At 31.6% G+C, this 18,469-nt stretch overlaps 1 protein-coding gene across 1 annotated transcript; it reads right to left on the bottom strand.

The window, feature by feature from the left end:
• Positions 1-1,943: 1,943 nt before the first annotated feature.
• LOC139494922 (uncharacterized) lies at positions 1,944-17,955 on the bottom strand. Its single transcript, XM_071283053.1, has 8 exons — positions 17,701-17,955; positions 15,450-15,597; positions 12,697-12,866; positions 9,981-10,146; positions 7,330-7,370; positions 5,485-5,530; positions 4,649-4,689; positions 1,944-2,161 (listed from the first exon to the last, which is right to left on the bottom strand). Exons 2-8 carry the CDS (start codon positions 15,470-15,472, stop codon positions 1,998-2,000), a joined length of 651 nt encoding a protein of 216 aa, XP_071139154.1. The 5' UTR covers positions 15,473-15,597; positions 17,701-17,955; the 3' UTR covers positions 1,944-1,997.
• Between the last annotated feature and the right edge of the window lie 514 nt (positions 17,956-18,469).

The following is an 18,469-nucleotide window of genomic DNA, read 5'->3' as shown; positions in this document are numbered from 1 at the left end:
ATTGATTAATATTATTTCCATCCGCCGTTTACACATATTGCCTTATATTCGACTCGTTTCAATTAGATACATCATGTTCTCCAAATCATGGGTTTAAATCATTCTATCGTTTTTTCTTGCTAACTATATCGTAGACCGTAGAGGGATTATGATAAAAAGTTGTTTAATGGTAATTGTCAAACAAATATAATTGTACAATTTTCTATACAAGCAGATCAGTTTTATGAATAGTATTTTTATGTCATTTCAGATAAACGGTCGTGGATAATGTTTAAGAAATGCACACTGTGGTCTGTTTTGTAACAAGAAATGTGAAATAATAATAAGAATTAAAATCATTTCAGCTTTCTCTGTATCATAGAGTCCTTTTGAAAGTCTTGTATCATTTAAACAATGGATGATGTGGCCGACGCAAGGAACCAACACATCAGCACTTCCTCCTTGAACTTTTTTTAATTAATAACTTTATATTGTATACAAACAAGTACAATGTGTGTGTATTGTTTAAAGATATACACAGTCTATGGAAGAAGCGAGACGATATAAACTTTTCTTATATCAACGAGCGATATTGTCTCATATCCACGAGTTGCATTGTAGGAAATTTCAGACGAATGTTAATATTTGTATTAATAACGAAGAAAGACAGATTTCTGGGTAAAATGTATTGACTCTTTTTTTAAAACAGAGTGACATTTAACACGACATACGTCTGTTGTATAATTTCAATGAATTATTTTATGCACTAACAAGCAAGATGAATTTAAACGAGAAAATTGAATTGTTGAATAAATGAAACATAAATGCACGATTTGTCATTTGTAGATGTACACATTCAATAAATGTTATGTAGCAAATTCAGTGGAATGCAATTGAGATGAATTCAATTGTTTTCTAAGCCAAAATCACCTATAAGTCAAAGATACTGCTATATTTTATTATATCAATGCGATTTTTGTCTAATATTATAGCGATGTTGTTTTAATATCACACATTTATGAATGCGATACTTTTCTAATATAACTGCTATAGTTATCTTATATGAAATGAATACGATGACACGTCACAATAAAAGTCAATAAAACCGCAAACATACATGTAATTCACAAACTTAGCTCATGACCGGCTTAATGTTTGAGGATCAATATCACTAAAATTTCGTATCTGTAACAAAATTAACGCTTACATGAACTTATCATTTCGAAAATGTTGCTTGACCCTATTGGTAGTTGAAAGTGTTACCAACCTGTCCAGTCTATTGTTTTCAATCACATGGTTTAAGCGACTAATTCTATTTGAAGTGATGATGCAATGGCGGAATTTAAATGCGGTTGTAAATAGTCTACAAACCTATTAGATTCTAATATAGGTCCCGTGGCCGATCAATCTATTTGAACGGGGACTAATAATTGGAATCCCACCTTTATCATGTTTATCCTGGGTTTGGAACCCCCTTTTGAAAACGTCTGGATTCGCCCTTGAGGTCACACTGCTATAGCCTATCCACATGGGTAATGTCGAAATTGAACCAGTTCATCATCTACTGATTATTGTAATTTATAGAAATAGAATTGCATCCGGAAACATTTAAATTTTATATTATTCTTAACATTTTCGAGTAAGCGTATATGCATTTTTTTCCTATTTGTTTGTACACTAGTTTGAACATTAAAATCATCAGTGTTCTGTGATGAATTTTTGATTTTACCAGGTAGAATGGACCCTTTTGAATGGATCCTGGAGTATATTGTTTTGTAATACTATTTTCAAGTGAATATATAAAGAATATAAATATTTTCTATCGATACCGTAGACGTGAATAAAGGAGGCTGAAAGTTTAGTAAAAAATATAAGTACCACGGAATATGATTAAAAAAATATTGCATATAATAACACATTAAAAACTTAATAAAACATTTAGTAAAAAGAATGACTTAGGCTACTTGATAATGTTTATATAAAAAGGTGTACTATTTTGATGTGTTTTGTTTGTAAGACTATTTATTGACATTCGGATAAACGTTTTTTTTAATTCTAAAATCAAAAGTAGAGTCATAAATCGTACCTATTTTCCCTGCCTCACAAACTGTTTTAGAGAGTCTTCGATCAGTCAAACAATGGATAATGTAACCAGCACTGTGTACTAATTCACTGTCATCTCCTGGTAAATGAAATTTTATTTAGTAAGATATTCATTCCAAATAAAGGCAACAGTAGTATACCGCTGTTCAAAACTCATAAATTCATGGAAAAAAAACAAACTCGAGGTAACAAACTAAAACTGAGGGAAAAGCATCAAATATAAGAGGAGAACAACGAAACAACATTAAAATGTAACACACAAAGAAACGGAACATTAAAATGTAAAAAGTCAAAAAATTCCAAAAATCGTTGAAAACATATATAGATCATTAAAAAAAGAAGTGGAGATTTAACTTGCAATGAACCAATGAACATCTTATAAAACAATACAAACAGTTGCGTAACAATAATAACTAGGTGTTCAAATACATTTAAGAAGTAAAAAGAACAACAAAAAAAACTCCAACAACACCAAAACCTTAGGTTCTATTTGATGTGTTGTTTTGCAATACTATTGATTGATATCAATATTATATTTACGTTTGATAGTTCTGTGCCGTTTTCTTCAACGCAAAATTAAGCAAACAATAGCACAAATAGATTCACCTTTAGTAGAACTTTAAAGATACAAAAAAAAAAGACATGGTATGATTGCCAATGTGGCAATAGAGCGCATTTAAAATAATAAAATGGCAACTGCAGTTAATTCAGTACTGTTCAGAAAACTAGCTTGCAGTCACTTATGATCCTTACAGTCTATGTTTGAACTATTCAGAAGTTGTTATTAACCCTTTTCCCTAATAACACCACTGAATAGTCTTAAACGCTACTGAACAGCGCATATGTTAGAACAGTAATGAGTTTATGACAATGGATAAGGAAGACAAATAACTTCAAATCAGATTTATAGAATAACTAATCAAAAAATCAAAATATAGAAAAATATTCAACTCGTGACCGAACAACACATTAATTCACGAATGCGCGTAGTGCATGAATTAATTATCAGTGTTGTTCGGTCACGAGTTGAATATTTTTCAATACTTTATTTTTTTAATTAGTTATTCTTTTGATAATATTGTCAAAATGCTTTTTTTAAAGAAATTAATGTAAAACACTTAAGAACTATATCTTTTTTCTACGGATTCACAATTTGTTTTGATCCGCCGTTATCGACGTCTTGACAACGCCTATTGTTGTATGATGTCGGAGAGTGAAATAACCACGTTTATTTAACGTGAAATTATCGGTTTTTATTTAACTGGGAAATCAATGTAATTCATTGCAACCATGTGATAAAATGAATAATCGTTCAGTCTCAACATATTTTGTTAAGATCAACATAAGTGTTTAAGACTGAATCCATGAACGATTAACGATATGTAGAGATTAGTTTTATTACTGCTAATTAACTTGTATTTGACGATTTGAAAGATAAAGTCATTACGTTTTTCATATATTCTAGCTCGAAATCGTTCATCGTTGTTCTTATCAATGAGAATGTCATCGGATAAAGTAGACCTTGTATTGAAAATATCTTAAATCTCAAGTTTATTGGGATATATGGAAATCAAACAATAACTCAAATATTTGTCGTGTTATGAAATCATCAACATCTCTAAAAAGTAAAATCACAAAAATACTGAACTCAGAGGAAAATCAATTCGGAAAGTCCATAATCACATAATCCATAAAAGGCACACTGAACATGAGAAAAAGGAGTTTGTCATTTCTTCTTGTTTTGTATGAATTTCGATTCATATGAGTACAAATATATGTCGGACAGTAAGGTTCCACAGTGAGGTTCCTTTCGAATATCGAATGCCAGTTGAAATAGAAACTCGTTATACTTAAACAGTTATGTTGTGGATCTGTACACATATTTCATTTTCTGTGTTTTGTGCGTAAACAATTGTACAGTGTAGTGTAAAGCGTATAAAACTCTGAAGTATTTATAGTACTGTAAACTTGTAAATTATGTAGATTTTATAATTGATATTAAGAATGTTTCATATCCACATTTCAGTAAGACCCTAGGAGGAATAAGTTTCATTAAAATATTTCCTAATGCAAATTACTTTAAATTCGCAGTAAGACACTACAACAACCATGATGCATGTCGTTTTCTTTTACAGTTACGTTGTATGTCCAACTGTAACCTACCGAAAAAGACTTAACACAAGGTTTGTACTGACATAATCACTCAGATGGTGCATTCTCTAGAGCAGGATCTGCTTATCCTTCTGTAGTTTGTGGTGCGGTTCTTTTTGCCCAGTGTTTTACGTTGTGTTTTATGTACTGTTGCTCGTTATTGCAATGGCGTAGTCATTTTTTTTTCGACTGATGAATTTAAATGTCCCTTTGATATATTCCGTATCTCTCTAATTTTAGATATCCAGTAAAACACTAAACAATTTCAGTATAACTTATAATTGATCTTATTTTGTACATTGTATGTGTATCTTGTGCTTTTATACAACTGTCTTACAGTAAGATACAGTTGAGTGTCGCAAATGTGTTTAACCCATTCACGTTCAGTATACATGAATATTTGAAGAGAACTCACCAATGACCGTGGCTTTCCGCGAGTTGAGAGAAGTCTTGAAACTGAAATAATCACAATAAAACAATCCAGTATTAGCATCGAATACTTAATGCAAATAGTAGTCTGTATTTGATATACATATACATGTCGCAAACGTCGGCAGTTTATGGCCTCCTCCACTGAATCAACACTTGCATTGCTAAGATACATTAATTCTAATAAATAAATATATGATGTGCGTTTGCCGCGCTTTATTTTCTTTGTTTCTATTTGTTTACTATCGTTCATTTATAAAGTTTAGAAAGTCAGGGTCTTAAGTTTTTGTTTTAAATCCTTAAGGAATAATTTATATTTCGGTAAATGTCTGTGTCAAATACTTGTTCTATTACAATGACTGATAAATTCTGTATCGAATGCATATGTGGAGTGTAGTGGCTTTCTATTAGATCGTTTGTTAGGTTGATACAGTCTATTGCATGTTCGTCCTATAAATAGTAAATAGAAAAAGTCGGAGCTACATCAGTGCACTACTCACAGGACAAACTTAAAATTGCCTGATATACATTTTGTTACCACAATAAGCATGATAAGCCAACATATTATTAAAATACATTGGATTCTAGTAAATTGTACATCATTTATGATAATCCTCAAAATATGAACACAAAAAAATGTAATAAAAATTTACTCTAATGTCGACACAAAGACAATTTTGCATAACCGTTTTTTTTTATTTTTACAATTTTACTCGTTAAGATGCATGTGTTTGTTCCTTAGCAATATATGACATAGCTATAAATGGACTATGGTGCTAAATTGATACTTCAAGATATCATTCTTTATTTAAGCGTCCGTACCCTTCCGGTTTGCGTTTTTTCCTTTTCCTCTTCTTATTCTTTACCTCTGTAATAATTATCGTGGATTAGTAAAAATATAAGCTATGGCATAGTTCAATGTTTGGTTAAATATTTTGTATATTAATATTATAGAAACTACTGTGTTTAGCATAACTAACTAACTAATGTGTAATGCAGTGTCTGATTGCCTTTTTAACTAATGTAGAAATGGCATGTATTTTCTGATATTGTTTATTCGAATCCCACACGTGGCAGGTATATTCCATTTTAGTCGTCATACCACATCGTCTTTACCATGTATTAACTGTTTGTCATTGGACGTTCATTACAAAAAAATCAATAGAATTATCCTTTAAATTTCTTTATTCGTTAACCAAATTGATCCAAATAGGATTGATGATTTCCACTTTCCATTTTGTATGATACCTGTATGTATTAAAGTAGACCAACGAATTACAATTTATTAAGTCATTATCTTTTTATTCAAGAGGAAACACATATCCAGTATAAAGCAGACTTGTATGTCTGTAGCTGTCATCCAAGGCAAACTATGTATGTAGCCAAGGCTCCGTGTTGAAGGCCGTACTTTAACCTATAATGGTTTACTTTTTAAATTGTTATTTGTATGGAGAGTTGTCTCATTGGCACTCACACCACATCTTCCTATATCTATGATCTACAATCGACTACGAAATTAACCTTTGTACACGTTATAACAATATATGACTATACGATAAAAAAGAGATATACTGACCGACTTTAGAAACGCAACACTAGATTTGTCTTTGTATTTCCCTTTTTCAAATATTCATTTGTTAACAAAATTATGAACAGAAAGTTCTGTCATTGCTTCAATGTTTAAAAAAAAATGCCAGGTCGAAAATTGAATTGATCAAGTCATTTTCAACGTTTAAATATTGTGCTATACACTGAAACCCTTGTTTTATTCTTACCAGTGAAGGTGTAACCGTCAGAAGCAATGACCGCCTGTAACAAACGCCAAATGATTATCAGAAAGGTCAACCGATTCTGTTCGGCACGTTTTGGGTTCTATTTTTCACTTTCTGATTTTACCATTGTTCCACCCATTACAATGTGCTTTTGGCAATAATGAGGTTGAAACTTTAAGGCTTTAAATAATTTTCTGCAGTCGATTCTTTGGCAGTTCAGTTAATAGGAAACATTTATGGCATAAATCTGTGCAAAATGGCATTCAGCAATTTAATAAGCAGTTGACGTTCGGGTCGTACGTCTGTCTCGCAAATGACGTTGCGTAATCAAATTCTATTGACGTTGCATTGTCATAACATGTTAATTTGGCCAGTGATGGTCTTCAAGAAAACCCTTCTACCGGTATCATTGTCGAAAGGACAGTAAAACGAGTTTCTGACGTCAAAATGTCTGGTTGCAGCACGTTCACGTTTTACTGTTCGCAGTATTCTAATGGGTTACATTCAGTTTTTTGTTCCTTAGTATTTGCAATATGGTGGTGCAACATTTTTAAACTGATTAAAGTGTGGCCAAGGATTGACATAACTGTTTCACAAAGAAAACAAAAGAAAAAAGTTTTTTATTGGCTCGAGATTTCGATTCATGAAATTCTTGAAATCTCAATAGTTCGGTATGTTTAATAACCAAAGGTAAGTCAGATATTGATTTTTTTCAAAAAAGAAAGAATTATCATAAGCATAAAAAGTAGTTGTGTGTATGAGGATCAAACATGATTTGGTGAAAAAAAATCTACAAAAAGAGTGTTGCGTTTCTAAAGCCGGTCAGTATATATCAAGTGTCTGATAACAGGTCATGATTGAAATTGGCATTTGTATTTGTATCAAGAACACTCACCGACTTTGTCTTTATTTTCTTTTCGAAACGAAGTCTCTAAACTGGAAAGAAAACACAGAGAAGATATTATATCATGCAAGCAATTTATCGATTACATACTTTTTTTTTAACATAAACCATAACTCTTTTTTGAGCACTAAAACATATTCACGTTCTGTAAATAATCCATTCCATAGAAAAGTGATTTTAACCTAAAAAGAGTACGACACATGTAATCCAGTAAACTAAAGAAACGATGCATGCATTTTGTTATTTATCAAAGGCAAAATACATAAATGGTAATCGAATTGACAATTATATTGCATAAATAAAAACCCGAAATACGACAAACACCAATATAGAAAACAGAACACCATAAACTAAGTATACACCAAAACGAACCCACCAAGAAATTCACATTGGAAATATCGGGTGTTTTGGATGCTTAAACAGATCATATTTTTCATGTTGCAAAACGTCGCGTTGCTCACGAAAAAAACCACTGGACCCTCCCACGATAAATATTTTTGAACTGATTTTTTTAGTTCGTTCTCATGTTGTTATGTTACAACATTGTCCCAGGTTATGGGTAGGGTTAGGATCCAGTTAACATGTTTAACCCCACCACATTCTGTATGTATGTGCCTGTCCAAAGTCAGGAGCCTTAGGTCATTGTTCAAGGTCGTACAGTGACCTATATTTGGTAATGTCTGTTTCATTTGGGCTCTAGTGGATAGTTGTATGATTGGCAATTATAACAAGTGTTCTTTTTTCTTTCTTTATCTTGTTGTCATCTATAAAACAGATATTTAGTAACGATCAACCATTATTTGATAACGTTAGTTAAGTTCCAAAGACATACAGTCAACCTCATCATGTGAACTCTTTTTTTGTAAATAGGAGCCCTCTATCAAGGAGATCTAGATAGAAACTGCAAGATCACGCAAAATATATCGACTTGGAGATAAGCATGATATATAGATGTAACTGTTTAGAAATGGAAAATTAACAATATAACAGTTGACATTGTTGCATACGTCTAAATAGTGTGTTATCAACCGATACTTATTGTCATTGTATAAATGTCAGTCATATTATTATTAAACGTAACTGTATCTGTCTTATCTTGTCTTATTGTCAGGTCGATTGTATAGATGTGTTCAACATAGTCACCGAACATTGTATTATTCATCTATAACATAACCTGAGGTTGAGGGAAAATGCTGGTGTGTTTCAATTCTTTTTAAGAAGCTCCTACCTGAAGTCTGCCTCATAATGATCACGATACAAGTCGATAAGACGCGGAACCCATTTGTGGTATATATTACATTAGTAAGTAATTGTAAAGTCTTGATTTAAATGTTCAACAATCAAATGTGCTTTCTAAAAAATGCTGTAAATTCATGCTTTAAACCACTTATAATAAGTTTTTGTCATTTTATATAAAAAGAAAAGATTAACTGATTTTTAGTGAATCCCAATACCAAGACCATGCAACTGATTATTTCCCGTTTCTCCTTAAATAATGAAAAAGAGATCAGTTTTAATTATTGCAAAGACGGAAATCGACCGTATTAACATTCAAGAACAATCCATAACAAGTACAAAAAAGCTTTTGCTTTGTCTAGGTTTTCGATTTGTTTCTGGAAACGGACTCTATCATGGCAATGTAAAATACTTAGCGAGTTTTGAATAGTTAGCGGGATACAGTTAAGTCGGCTTCATATCTTGACTTACATCTAGAAATTGACAATGAGGGTCGGTTGAAAACAAAACTTTACGACAAAAGAGATGATTTCAGCTTTCCAATTGTGAACTTTCCATTTCTAAGTAGTAACATTCCAGCAGCACCTGCATATGGGGTATATATCTCCTAATTGATACGATTTTCCCGTGCTTGCATTTCCTATAATTATTTTCTTGATAGAGAGTTGCTGCTCACAAGGAAGCTATTAAACCAAGAGTTCCAAATGGTGAAGTTGAAATCATCCCTTCGTAAATTTTACGGACGCCATCACGAGTTGGTTGACCGTTATGAAATAACCGTTTCACAAATGATATCGGGTATGTTCCTTACGTCGTAACAACAATTCCCTTCCCTTTCATGAATGTGACCTACCGAATTAGACTATTTAACGGATTAAAATTTTGTAATTACATAAGCAACACGACGGGTGCCACATGTGGAGCAGGATCTGCTTACCCTTCTTGAGCACCTGAGATCACCCCTATTTTTTGGTGGGGTTCGTCTTGTTTGTTCTTTAGTTTTCTATGTTGTGTCATGTTTACTATTGTTTTTCTGTTTGTCTTTTTCATTTTTAGCCATCGCGTTGTCGGTTTGTTTTAGATTTGTGAGTTAGACTGTCCCTCTTTGATTTGACAAGCTCACGCTTAGCGTTTACGAAAAAACAAGTACTGCCAATCTATACCTACTCATGACGGATTTTTGAGAACACCAATCATGAATATCACCTTTTTGCTAAGTTGTCTTTCTTGTGTTTAGATACAAAATATCGATAACTTATGAACACCATCAATGTAATAGATATATTTTTGTTATTATAACCAGAACATTTCTCCCTACTTCCGATCTTGCCAATCATATTTTGCAAAGCGTGAACAATTACGATCAATTGAAATGCAGATTATAATACAATTCCAATTTAACCTACCTGCATTGTTGCAATGTGTGTGCCTCTTTCTTTTTATGACTCACAATTGTATCGGCTGGCGCGTTATGCGTATTATGAATCGTTTCTGAAGTTGATGGATTAATTAGAAGATTCGTTGATAACAGCTGAGGTAACGGCCGAGATAACGACCGACTATGGATCAACACTGAAATGTTAATAGTTATAACAATAACGATCATTCAGGATGAATGATCCCAAACTTATAAAATAGTATTGTTAGTTGGTGGAGTTTGAACCGTACAATGTAAGCTACAAGTATGTAATCATTACATTTACACCCTATATAAACTTTACCAGAAGCAAAATTCCAAATACTGTAATAATATATATTTTGATTTTTCGATTAAAACACGGACTTTTATTGTAATCATCATCGAATTCGCATGTGAATTAATATTTAAGGTTGACGTTTACTATTATGAACATTTACAAGAAACAATATCTACACAATAAATAACCCGAAATTGATGGTTCATAAAACATATAAAATAGGTGTTTCCATGATTTATAAACATGATAAATGAACAATGATTGACAAAGACGTTGAATTAATGATACCGCCAAACGATCTAGCCAACTTAGTGCGTATTAATACATTTTGATATTTGACAAGAAAATCTTTTTTTATTTTTTGCAAATATGACGGTCTGTGTAAATAAGATCCAGTTCCTGTGATGCTGTTTATTTTTTGTGTATACGAGGGAACATTTTATGTAATATATCTGTATAATAATTTATTCTTTCATTCCTTCAATCTAACATTTACTTCAGGACAAACTTCAAGAGTTTATTTTTTTTGTGCAAGGTAAATTTATCAGAAATGAGTGAAAGGAGATACGCTAATGACACGATCTTTTGCATACACGTAACCAAGAACACGTAAAAAAACATAATCAGATTGTCATTAAAACACGCATTTCTTGCAATTATAATGTTATAGAACCAATGATTGCATGAAAAATGTATAGACAAAACTAAATGGTGTATAGAAATAAGAAGATTTGGTATGAGCGCAGATTGGACAACTTTCCACCACAATCACATTGTTTAAAAAAAAGAACAAGTATAAGTCAAAGTACGACCAACACGAAGCTTTGGTTAACAAAAAACAGCAAGCTATAAAGGGATTACAAATTACACGTCTTAAACAATAACACCAATGGTGTATTACAAACAAACAAAAAAACCCGATAAACCTTGCAATGAACAGGTGCAAACAAATCCAGGGATAAACGCTTAACAAAACCAATCATCACCCTATCCTGAGTAAGTTTTGTCACGTAACAACACAGTAAGGCACACTTTCAAATGTCGATTCAATTGGCTTGAATGAATCAACAAGACATATTAACAAAATCAAGTAGACAATACACTCGATATATGATTTTTTTATATTTATCATAAATCTGTGACGTAATATCGATAATTAATATGATGTCTGTTGATCGCAAACTTCTTAACTTTTGATTTTGTTTCTTCATAGAAATTTCGTGACTGTTTCATATCTCTTGCAAATAACCAACTCTTTGTAGTTTCAATGGGCGAGCTTTAATTACAATAAACGGCATCTTCGTTTGCATTGACAATTTTATGTATCTAATCTAGTTTTGTATTTCATATACAAACGTAGAAAAAGCTTTAAAATGTGTTATGATAAACAGAATAAACATTCACCAGGTTAAGATGCATTTACAGGGTTCAAATATATATTTTACTCCCTATAATAAGAACGATTACTCAAATTTAACGACTGTCAACAATAGTATAGTTGGTGGGATCGATGAAATAACACAATATAAAAGTCAGAAATAAATGCGATGTTTTTATAATTACGACAAATGCGAAAGGGTTATAATCGCAATAATTCAAACTCGCATTTTGCAATGTTTTGAATTATTTATATGAATTAAGCAGGATTTTTTCAATATAGAAAATCTACGAAATTATTTCTGAATTTACGGAGCACAGTATTTACTCGTGTGCACCATATGCGCATACACAGACAACGTTGTCATTTTACTGTTCGCTTGATAAGTTGTAAACACTTCAAACTTGAGATTTAATTATGTTCTTTGCCATGTCTTGAAATAGAAAAACTGAGATCAATATAACGGTATGTTTGCATAGTGTTGCGAATCGAACTGGAAATAGAATATCTAAAAAGAGTCCTTAAAGAAATGCAAACTTTGCTAAATACGCTTTGTCTACGCATTAAGTTTGACACTTGTATTATCTACCTTGCCCTTGACTCAATACTCTTAGTACATCATAGTATTCGACTATCACCTTACTGTGGTCAGACAAAAAATCGTGTGTGTGGTCTAAACAATATGTTTGCACGTCTATAAATTGTGTTGTGCGTGTATCATCTAAATACCATAAATTATTTTCATACATTTTAAGTAATAATGCGCCTGAGCTATACTTTGTGCACATTTTCATTGTCTCTTTTTTCATCGATGGGATACTATGATATTCAATTTGTTACGTGGAAAATATATCCGAATAAAATTCACCAACATATTCATAAATATTTTGATCGCTGTACGAGTCGTTTAATTTCCTATGTCAATTTATAAAAGTAGATATAGCCTTCTGACTGAGTATTTCCATTATAACATCTAATACACAGATTGTGCATTGAACTATTCATTTCGACCTTTACAAAAAACGATTATTTCTTAAAAAATACTACCATCATGGAGTTTTGGTTCTATCGGATCAAGGTCTTTTTTACGAGATGGTATAATAGTGTTAACCTCTGTATCAAAACAACTGCAATTGTTGAATATTCCCATGTTCAGACTTTTTTGTTGAACGTCTAAATCGTTGTTACTGTAATCCGACTTCATTCTAGCATGAAACCTTTTGAAAAGAAAAAAAATGAAATTCAAAAAAATGGAATTGTTGTTATACATTATTTTTCAAACTCTTTATAACTAAGGTCTTACGAATGAATCCAAATTACACTTGCTTATTGAGGTAATTCAAGTAAAAAAACACACTTAAATTGAAACCATTAGTCTAAACTCATTCACAATATCGCGACGCTCTTCTGCTATAACATTTTATTATAAGGCATGAAAGAATGCCTGATTTTTTCGTTTTAAAAGGTTATGTTATACATGGACTGTGTAACATGTTTTATAATTTATTTTTATTTTATAATACATTAATAATAAGGGGTGCGTAAACACCGTTACAATGATCTGATCTCCAAAAAAGATTTGAATAGTTAATTCCGCGATTATTTTATGATCTTATTATATGTCAGGTTAACAAGCAGTTATCGTTTGTTATAATCTATAGTGTGTGTATTTCGTGTCGTTCAAACTAGACTTGATTTGTTTAATTATGATTGTCCCCTTTCAATGGTCTTTGATACCAGCCTATATACTATGATTTTTACTAAATGGTGAATGACGTAGGTGAATAGTAATTTGGTTTAGTCTTAGACAACATATCTTGTTTTTTTGTTATTAGTTTACTGGTATTTATGACGTATAAATGTGCATTCATGTCTATCTTAGGTCAATTCGAGGGTTAGACGGGGAATTATTTCGTAGGTTTAAATGTATTTATCCATTAAATTGTAAGTTATAACATTCATATTTCATGGACAAAAGCATGGCATCCTAGTACAGATTTTAAACCCTGATTCGTGTCTATTCAGTTGGACTTCTTTAAAATCAAGTGATATTTTAATATATTTCTCGCATATTCTCTGAAGAATTCTTCTTAATTTACGTAGTTCAAATTTAATTGTCTTAATTCTACATGAAAAACAATTATTCATATATGCAAATTTAGCAAATTTATTAATTTTTGTCTGTCTGCAATTTTGTAAGCTAACACGTTCACATGTCAACTATATATTTTATGGAGATATATTGTATATGAACTAAGCGGAAGTTTAACGTATTCATTAATGTTGCATATTTTAATTTTCCGTTTTATCTGACGTAAAGCGCGCGATTCTACGATACATGCTATAGAGCCAAGGTTAATCTAACCATTTGGTTACAGTACTTAAAATCATTCAATCGTTTATGGGTGGATTTACATTCAAAAAGAAGATAGCAATGAGGTTGTTAAATTTGATGTATGCATTTGTGCTTCTTTGTTAAATGTCTGTTTGTTGTTTTGTGATTAAGATACTTGTTGTACTTGTACACACTGTCATATTTGTGTATACGTATGCTATTTTCGTATTTTTGTCTTTCATTTTTGCTAATGTGCTTTGTCTATATGCCTTTATATGTTTATTTGTTACATATATGACGTGGCTCTGTACCTATACATTCAGTCATTAGGATATTGTACTAGGTTATTTTTGCGTATTCTTGTCTTTAAAACTGTTTAATGTTTGCTAATATGTTTGGTCTTTATGCCATTTGGTGTTTCATTGTTACATAATGGTTTGTGTTTTAGTGATTAAGATTATAACGGTATGTTGACTACTGTATTTTTGACATTTTCAACTATTATGTCTGTTTGTTTTGTTCACAAATCGTTGTCAATATAAAGGAATTTGATGCCAATGTAATACAAGTGAGAGGTTCAGCTAACTACTTAATCAGGTTCAATCCACCATTTTCTACATAAGACAATCCCTGTTCCAAGTCAGGAATATGACAGTTATTATCCATTCGTTTGATGAGTTAGAGTTTTTGATTTTGCCATTTGATTAGGGACTTTCTGTTTTGAATTTAACAAGTGAGAGGTTCAGCTAGCTACTTAATCAGGTTCAATCCACCATTTTCTACATAAGACAATCCCTGTTCCAAGTCAGGAATATGACAGTTATTATCCATTCGTTTGATGAGTTAGAGTTTTTGATTTTGCCATTTGATTAGGGACTTTCTGTTTTGAATTTAACTCAGAGTTCATTTTTTTTTTGCATTTTACTTCTTTCTTATATAAAACCAAGCTAGTTATAAGACAAATGCGTTCAGTATCTATGATTCGATAGAGCTGAATAATGTAGTTGTCCACATCGTGTACATTTATTTCTCCTGCTTGTATTCATTCTGGGATATATCAAAATTAATTATTGTTCTTATTTTAATCATTTATCTTATGAGTCTTTATATTGGTTACATGTACCTTAATATACTCTACTCCAAACACTACATTGTGGTACACAAACTTTGTCATCTTTCACTAGTAACATCGGCCTCACAATTGCTTTTTAAGAAGCACATTTAAATCGGTATTACGCGCAATGAACAATTATCAGAATAAAAAGAAAATCAATCTGTGTCGTTAACATGTAAATGTTAACTCGAAAATATCAATACGAAATTGTATTTCTATTTGCTTTGTTCTAGAAAAAATCCTATTCAAGTTATTTCTTTCAAACAAGTGTCGTGCCTCCTTTATACCGAAATATAGGTTGGTATCAACTGCATCCGGTCCAACAGTATTGCTATTGTATATAATACTTACTCTTTGCTACCTGGAACTCCCATGTCTTCGTTTTACGACTTTTACTACAGTGGTACAATAAAGAGTGAATTGTTTAGTCCAATGATCACACTCCGTCTAGTTTCTTAGATGGCATAACATTGATGTTGGATTATTCAGACATCCTTAACTGATCATTGTTCCGTGTGAATAAAATGAGCAATATTAATAGTTCAATACGACAGGAACTCAACAACAACACAATAATACAAATAAAATATATATTGATAACAATATTGCAATTAGTTTTGAACTATGTTTTGACTTATACCTTTGAACATCTCTTGTGGTAATATACCTAAAACTAATACTACAAGACATAATGTCTTAAACACCTTTAAATCTTCTTTGGATGTTTGATCAGACACACATGTTAATCCAATGATTTATATATATACATGAATCGTTACTTGGATGGAGAGTTGATGCGTTGACACTCACGTCACATTTTCGTATGTCTATATGTGTTTTATGAGTACAGAGATGCCTAGTATGCTTTCAATATACCTTTCAAGTCTTAATTGTATACATCCTATTAAGGATGTTCGCCTCTCGTTTTCAAAATAATTTTTTTTTTTAAAAGACTAATAAGATAATTAAAGATGACATTTAAAACCATATTTTTCAGTTTGAATGGTTTAACCTTAATCATTGTGGGTGGCCGTGTATAGTGTGCTGTTAGGTGTGAGCAAAATATCCGTGTTGAAGGCCGTACTTTGGCCTTTAATGGTGTACTTTTACAAATTGTGACTTGGATGGAGAGTTGTCTCTTTGGCACTCGCTTCACATCTTATTATATCTATATACCTAATAAAACTATGCAACGAAAAGAAGTGGTAAGTAGCACAACATGGATAAAATTAGAGGATTCCGAATATCTAGAAACAAATGAAAAACAAGAAGAGCGATCATCCTTACAAGATGAAAAAAACACTAAAGATACCAGAGGGACATTCAAACTCATAGATCGTGAATAAAATGACAACACTTTGGCTAAGACAGAAAAAGACAAACAGAAAAATAATTGTGCACAAGAAACAACATAGAATACTTAAGACTAAATAAAGGTAACAGTAGTATACCGCTGTTCGAAGGCATAAATCGATTGAGACAAGAACAAATCTGGGTAGCAAACTTAAACCGAAGGAAGCTATAACATATATAACATGCAAACAACGAAACAACAGAAACACTGAAGTTAACAAAAAAACAAACGACAATGCATCATTCACAGAAACGAACTATGAGATGATAACTGCCATTTTCCTGAATTGGAACAGGACATTTTAAGAAACACGATCCCATCTAAAATTCAGGTGCTCCGGAAGGGTAATCAAACATGCTTCACATGCGGCATCCGTCATAGTTTTTCATGATTTCACAAACACGGTAAATAGTCTTATTCGGTAAGTCAAATTGAAGTTCAGTTGAACAACTTAAATTCCCTAACAACAGAAACTACAAAAGAATGTCGATTAGCTTGACAAGTTTTCGTTAACATTAACTGCGGCTAAACTGTTTCTGGTGACACTCAACCATCTGTGATCAATCGCAAAGAATTACAAAGTATTGATAGAACTTATAAAGACAGCCCTACATAGCATCGTTCTATATAACTATCATTAAACAAATTGATAGAACATGTAAACAACTTTCTTAAACACTTAACTCTTCTCGTCTTGAGTTTCATATGATTTACTTGAGATAAGTAAAGTAAAGTAAGAGTATGGAAACAGTAAATTCAATATTTAATCCAGTTTACAAGCAAACATGTTAAAGAGAAGTAACTCATGAGATGTGGTTGTCACCAACCAACTTCACACTTGATCTAATTTTGCGGTGATAAATATTGTGTATCAGTTTCATATCATGAAGTACAGACAAACCAAAGTAGGAGTTTAAAAATAAATTACGGACTCCTGACGTTCGTTCTTACATTAGCATGGATAATGGATTACATTAACGCCTCCTCCGTTTACAATAGAGTCATAAAAACAAGAACTTTTCAAAGATCAGTGATACACTAACATGTTCGTAAGAAGCCTTTCAAATTGTTCCCATGTGTTTCGGAGAAAATAAGAGTCAAAAATAAGTGAACATAACAAATGCATTAGATGCATGTGTAGTAAGTCAGGTTCTTAAAGAAGTATTTGTCATTAATTAAGTGTCAAGCAATTGATTTATCATGAATAAAGTACCGACATCTTCAATATAACGCTCTTCATAAACTTACCTTTGAAAAAAATAACTGTGTTGTAGAAGTATATCCCCTCGCTTTATTTCAATTGACAGAATTCAACAAATCAATAAAAATGTCTAACTCGTATCGATCACTTTTAAAAAGGTATTCAAAAACCTCAGTTGGTACCTGTAGTTAACATTTTATAACATGTAGTCATTTATATTAAATTGTAAAACAAAATGCATTTATGGCTGATTACCAAAAACAGTAGATGAGATACACAGTGTCCTTTTTAATTACTCCAACTTATATCTGATAAATTAATTTTAAAATGAATAAAAAGTATTCATGTGTTAAACATGGTAAATGATATTCATCAGTATTACTGTAGCAATAATCTTAAGATAATCCTTTAATACTACGTAAGCTAAATATTTGATATAATAAACGTTATGAGTTTCAAACATACATTTATATTGTTCATACTATTTTAAAATATATTACTACGTTTATCAGTTTAGTTTTATTTAAATTAACAATATTTGATCTATTTGATATATACAATATGAATATTCACTGTGTTCATTACTGTTATTCAATCACAGTTTGTCCTTATCTTGATCTTAAGGGCATCCGATACAGTTTCAAGGGAGTTAACTCTTGGCGCGACGTTAAGCGTTTAAATTCCCGCTAAACGTCATTTTTTGCGGGACGTAATGCGTGTAATTTTCCGTAATAAAAAACGTGATGTGGAATTTCGATGCTCCAATTTCTGTTTCTCCATCATGCTAACTTCTACGCCATTAATATTAGTGCATTT

This window comes from Mytilus edulis, chromosome 11 (genome assembly GCF_963676685.1).
Source record: "Mytilus edulis chromosome 11, xbMytEdul2.2, whole genome shotgun sequence".
Lineage (NCBI taxonomy): Eukaryota > Metazoa > Mollusca > Bivalvia > Mytilida > Mytilidae > Mytilus > Mytilus edulis.
The sequence above is the reverse complement of the archived record's forward strand: the minus strand, read 5'-3'. Positions and strand labels throughout refer to the sequence as shown.

Bases quoted from the DNA above. Each gene is read 5' to 3' on its own strand.
- LOC139494922 (XM_071283053.1), bottom strand. From the start codon at position 15,472: ATGGGAGTTCCAGGTAGCAAAGA. The intron at 5,531-7,329 runs GTGAGTGTTCTT...TAATTATTACAG, and splicing joins AGAAAATAAAGACAAAGTCG to AGGTAAAGAATAAGAAGAGG. The intron at 4,690-5,484 runs GTACGGACGCTT...TGATTATTTCAG, and splicing joins AAAAAACGCAAACCGGAAGG to TTTCAAGACTTCTCTCAACT.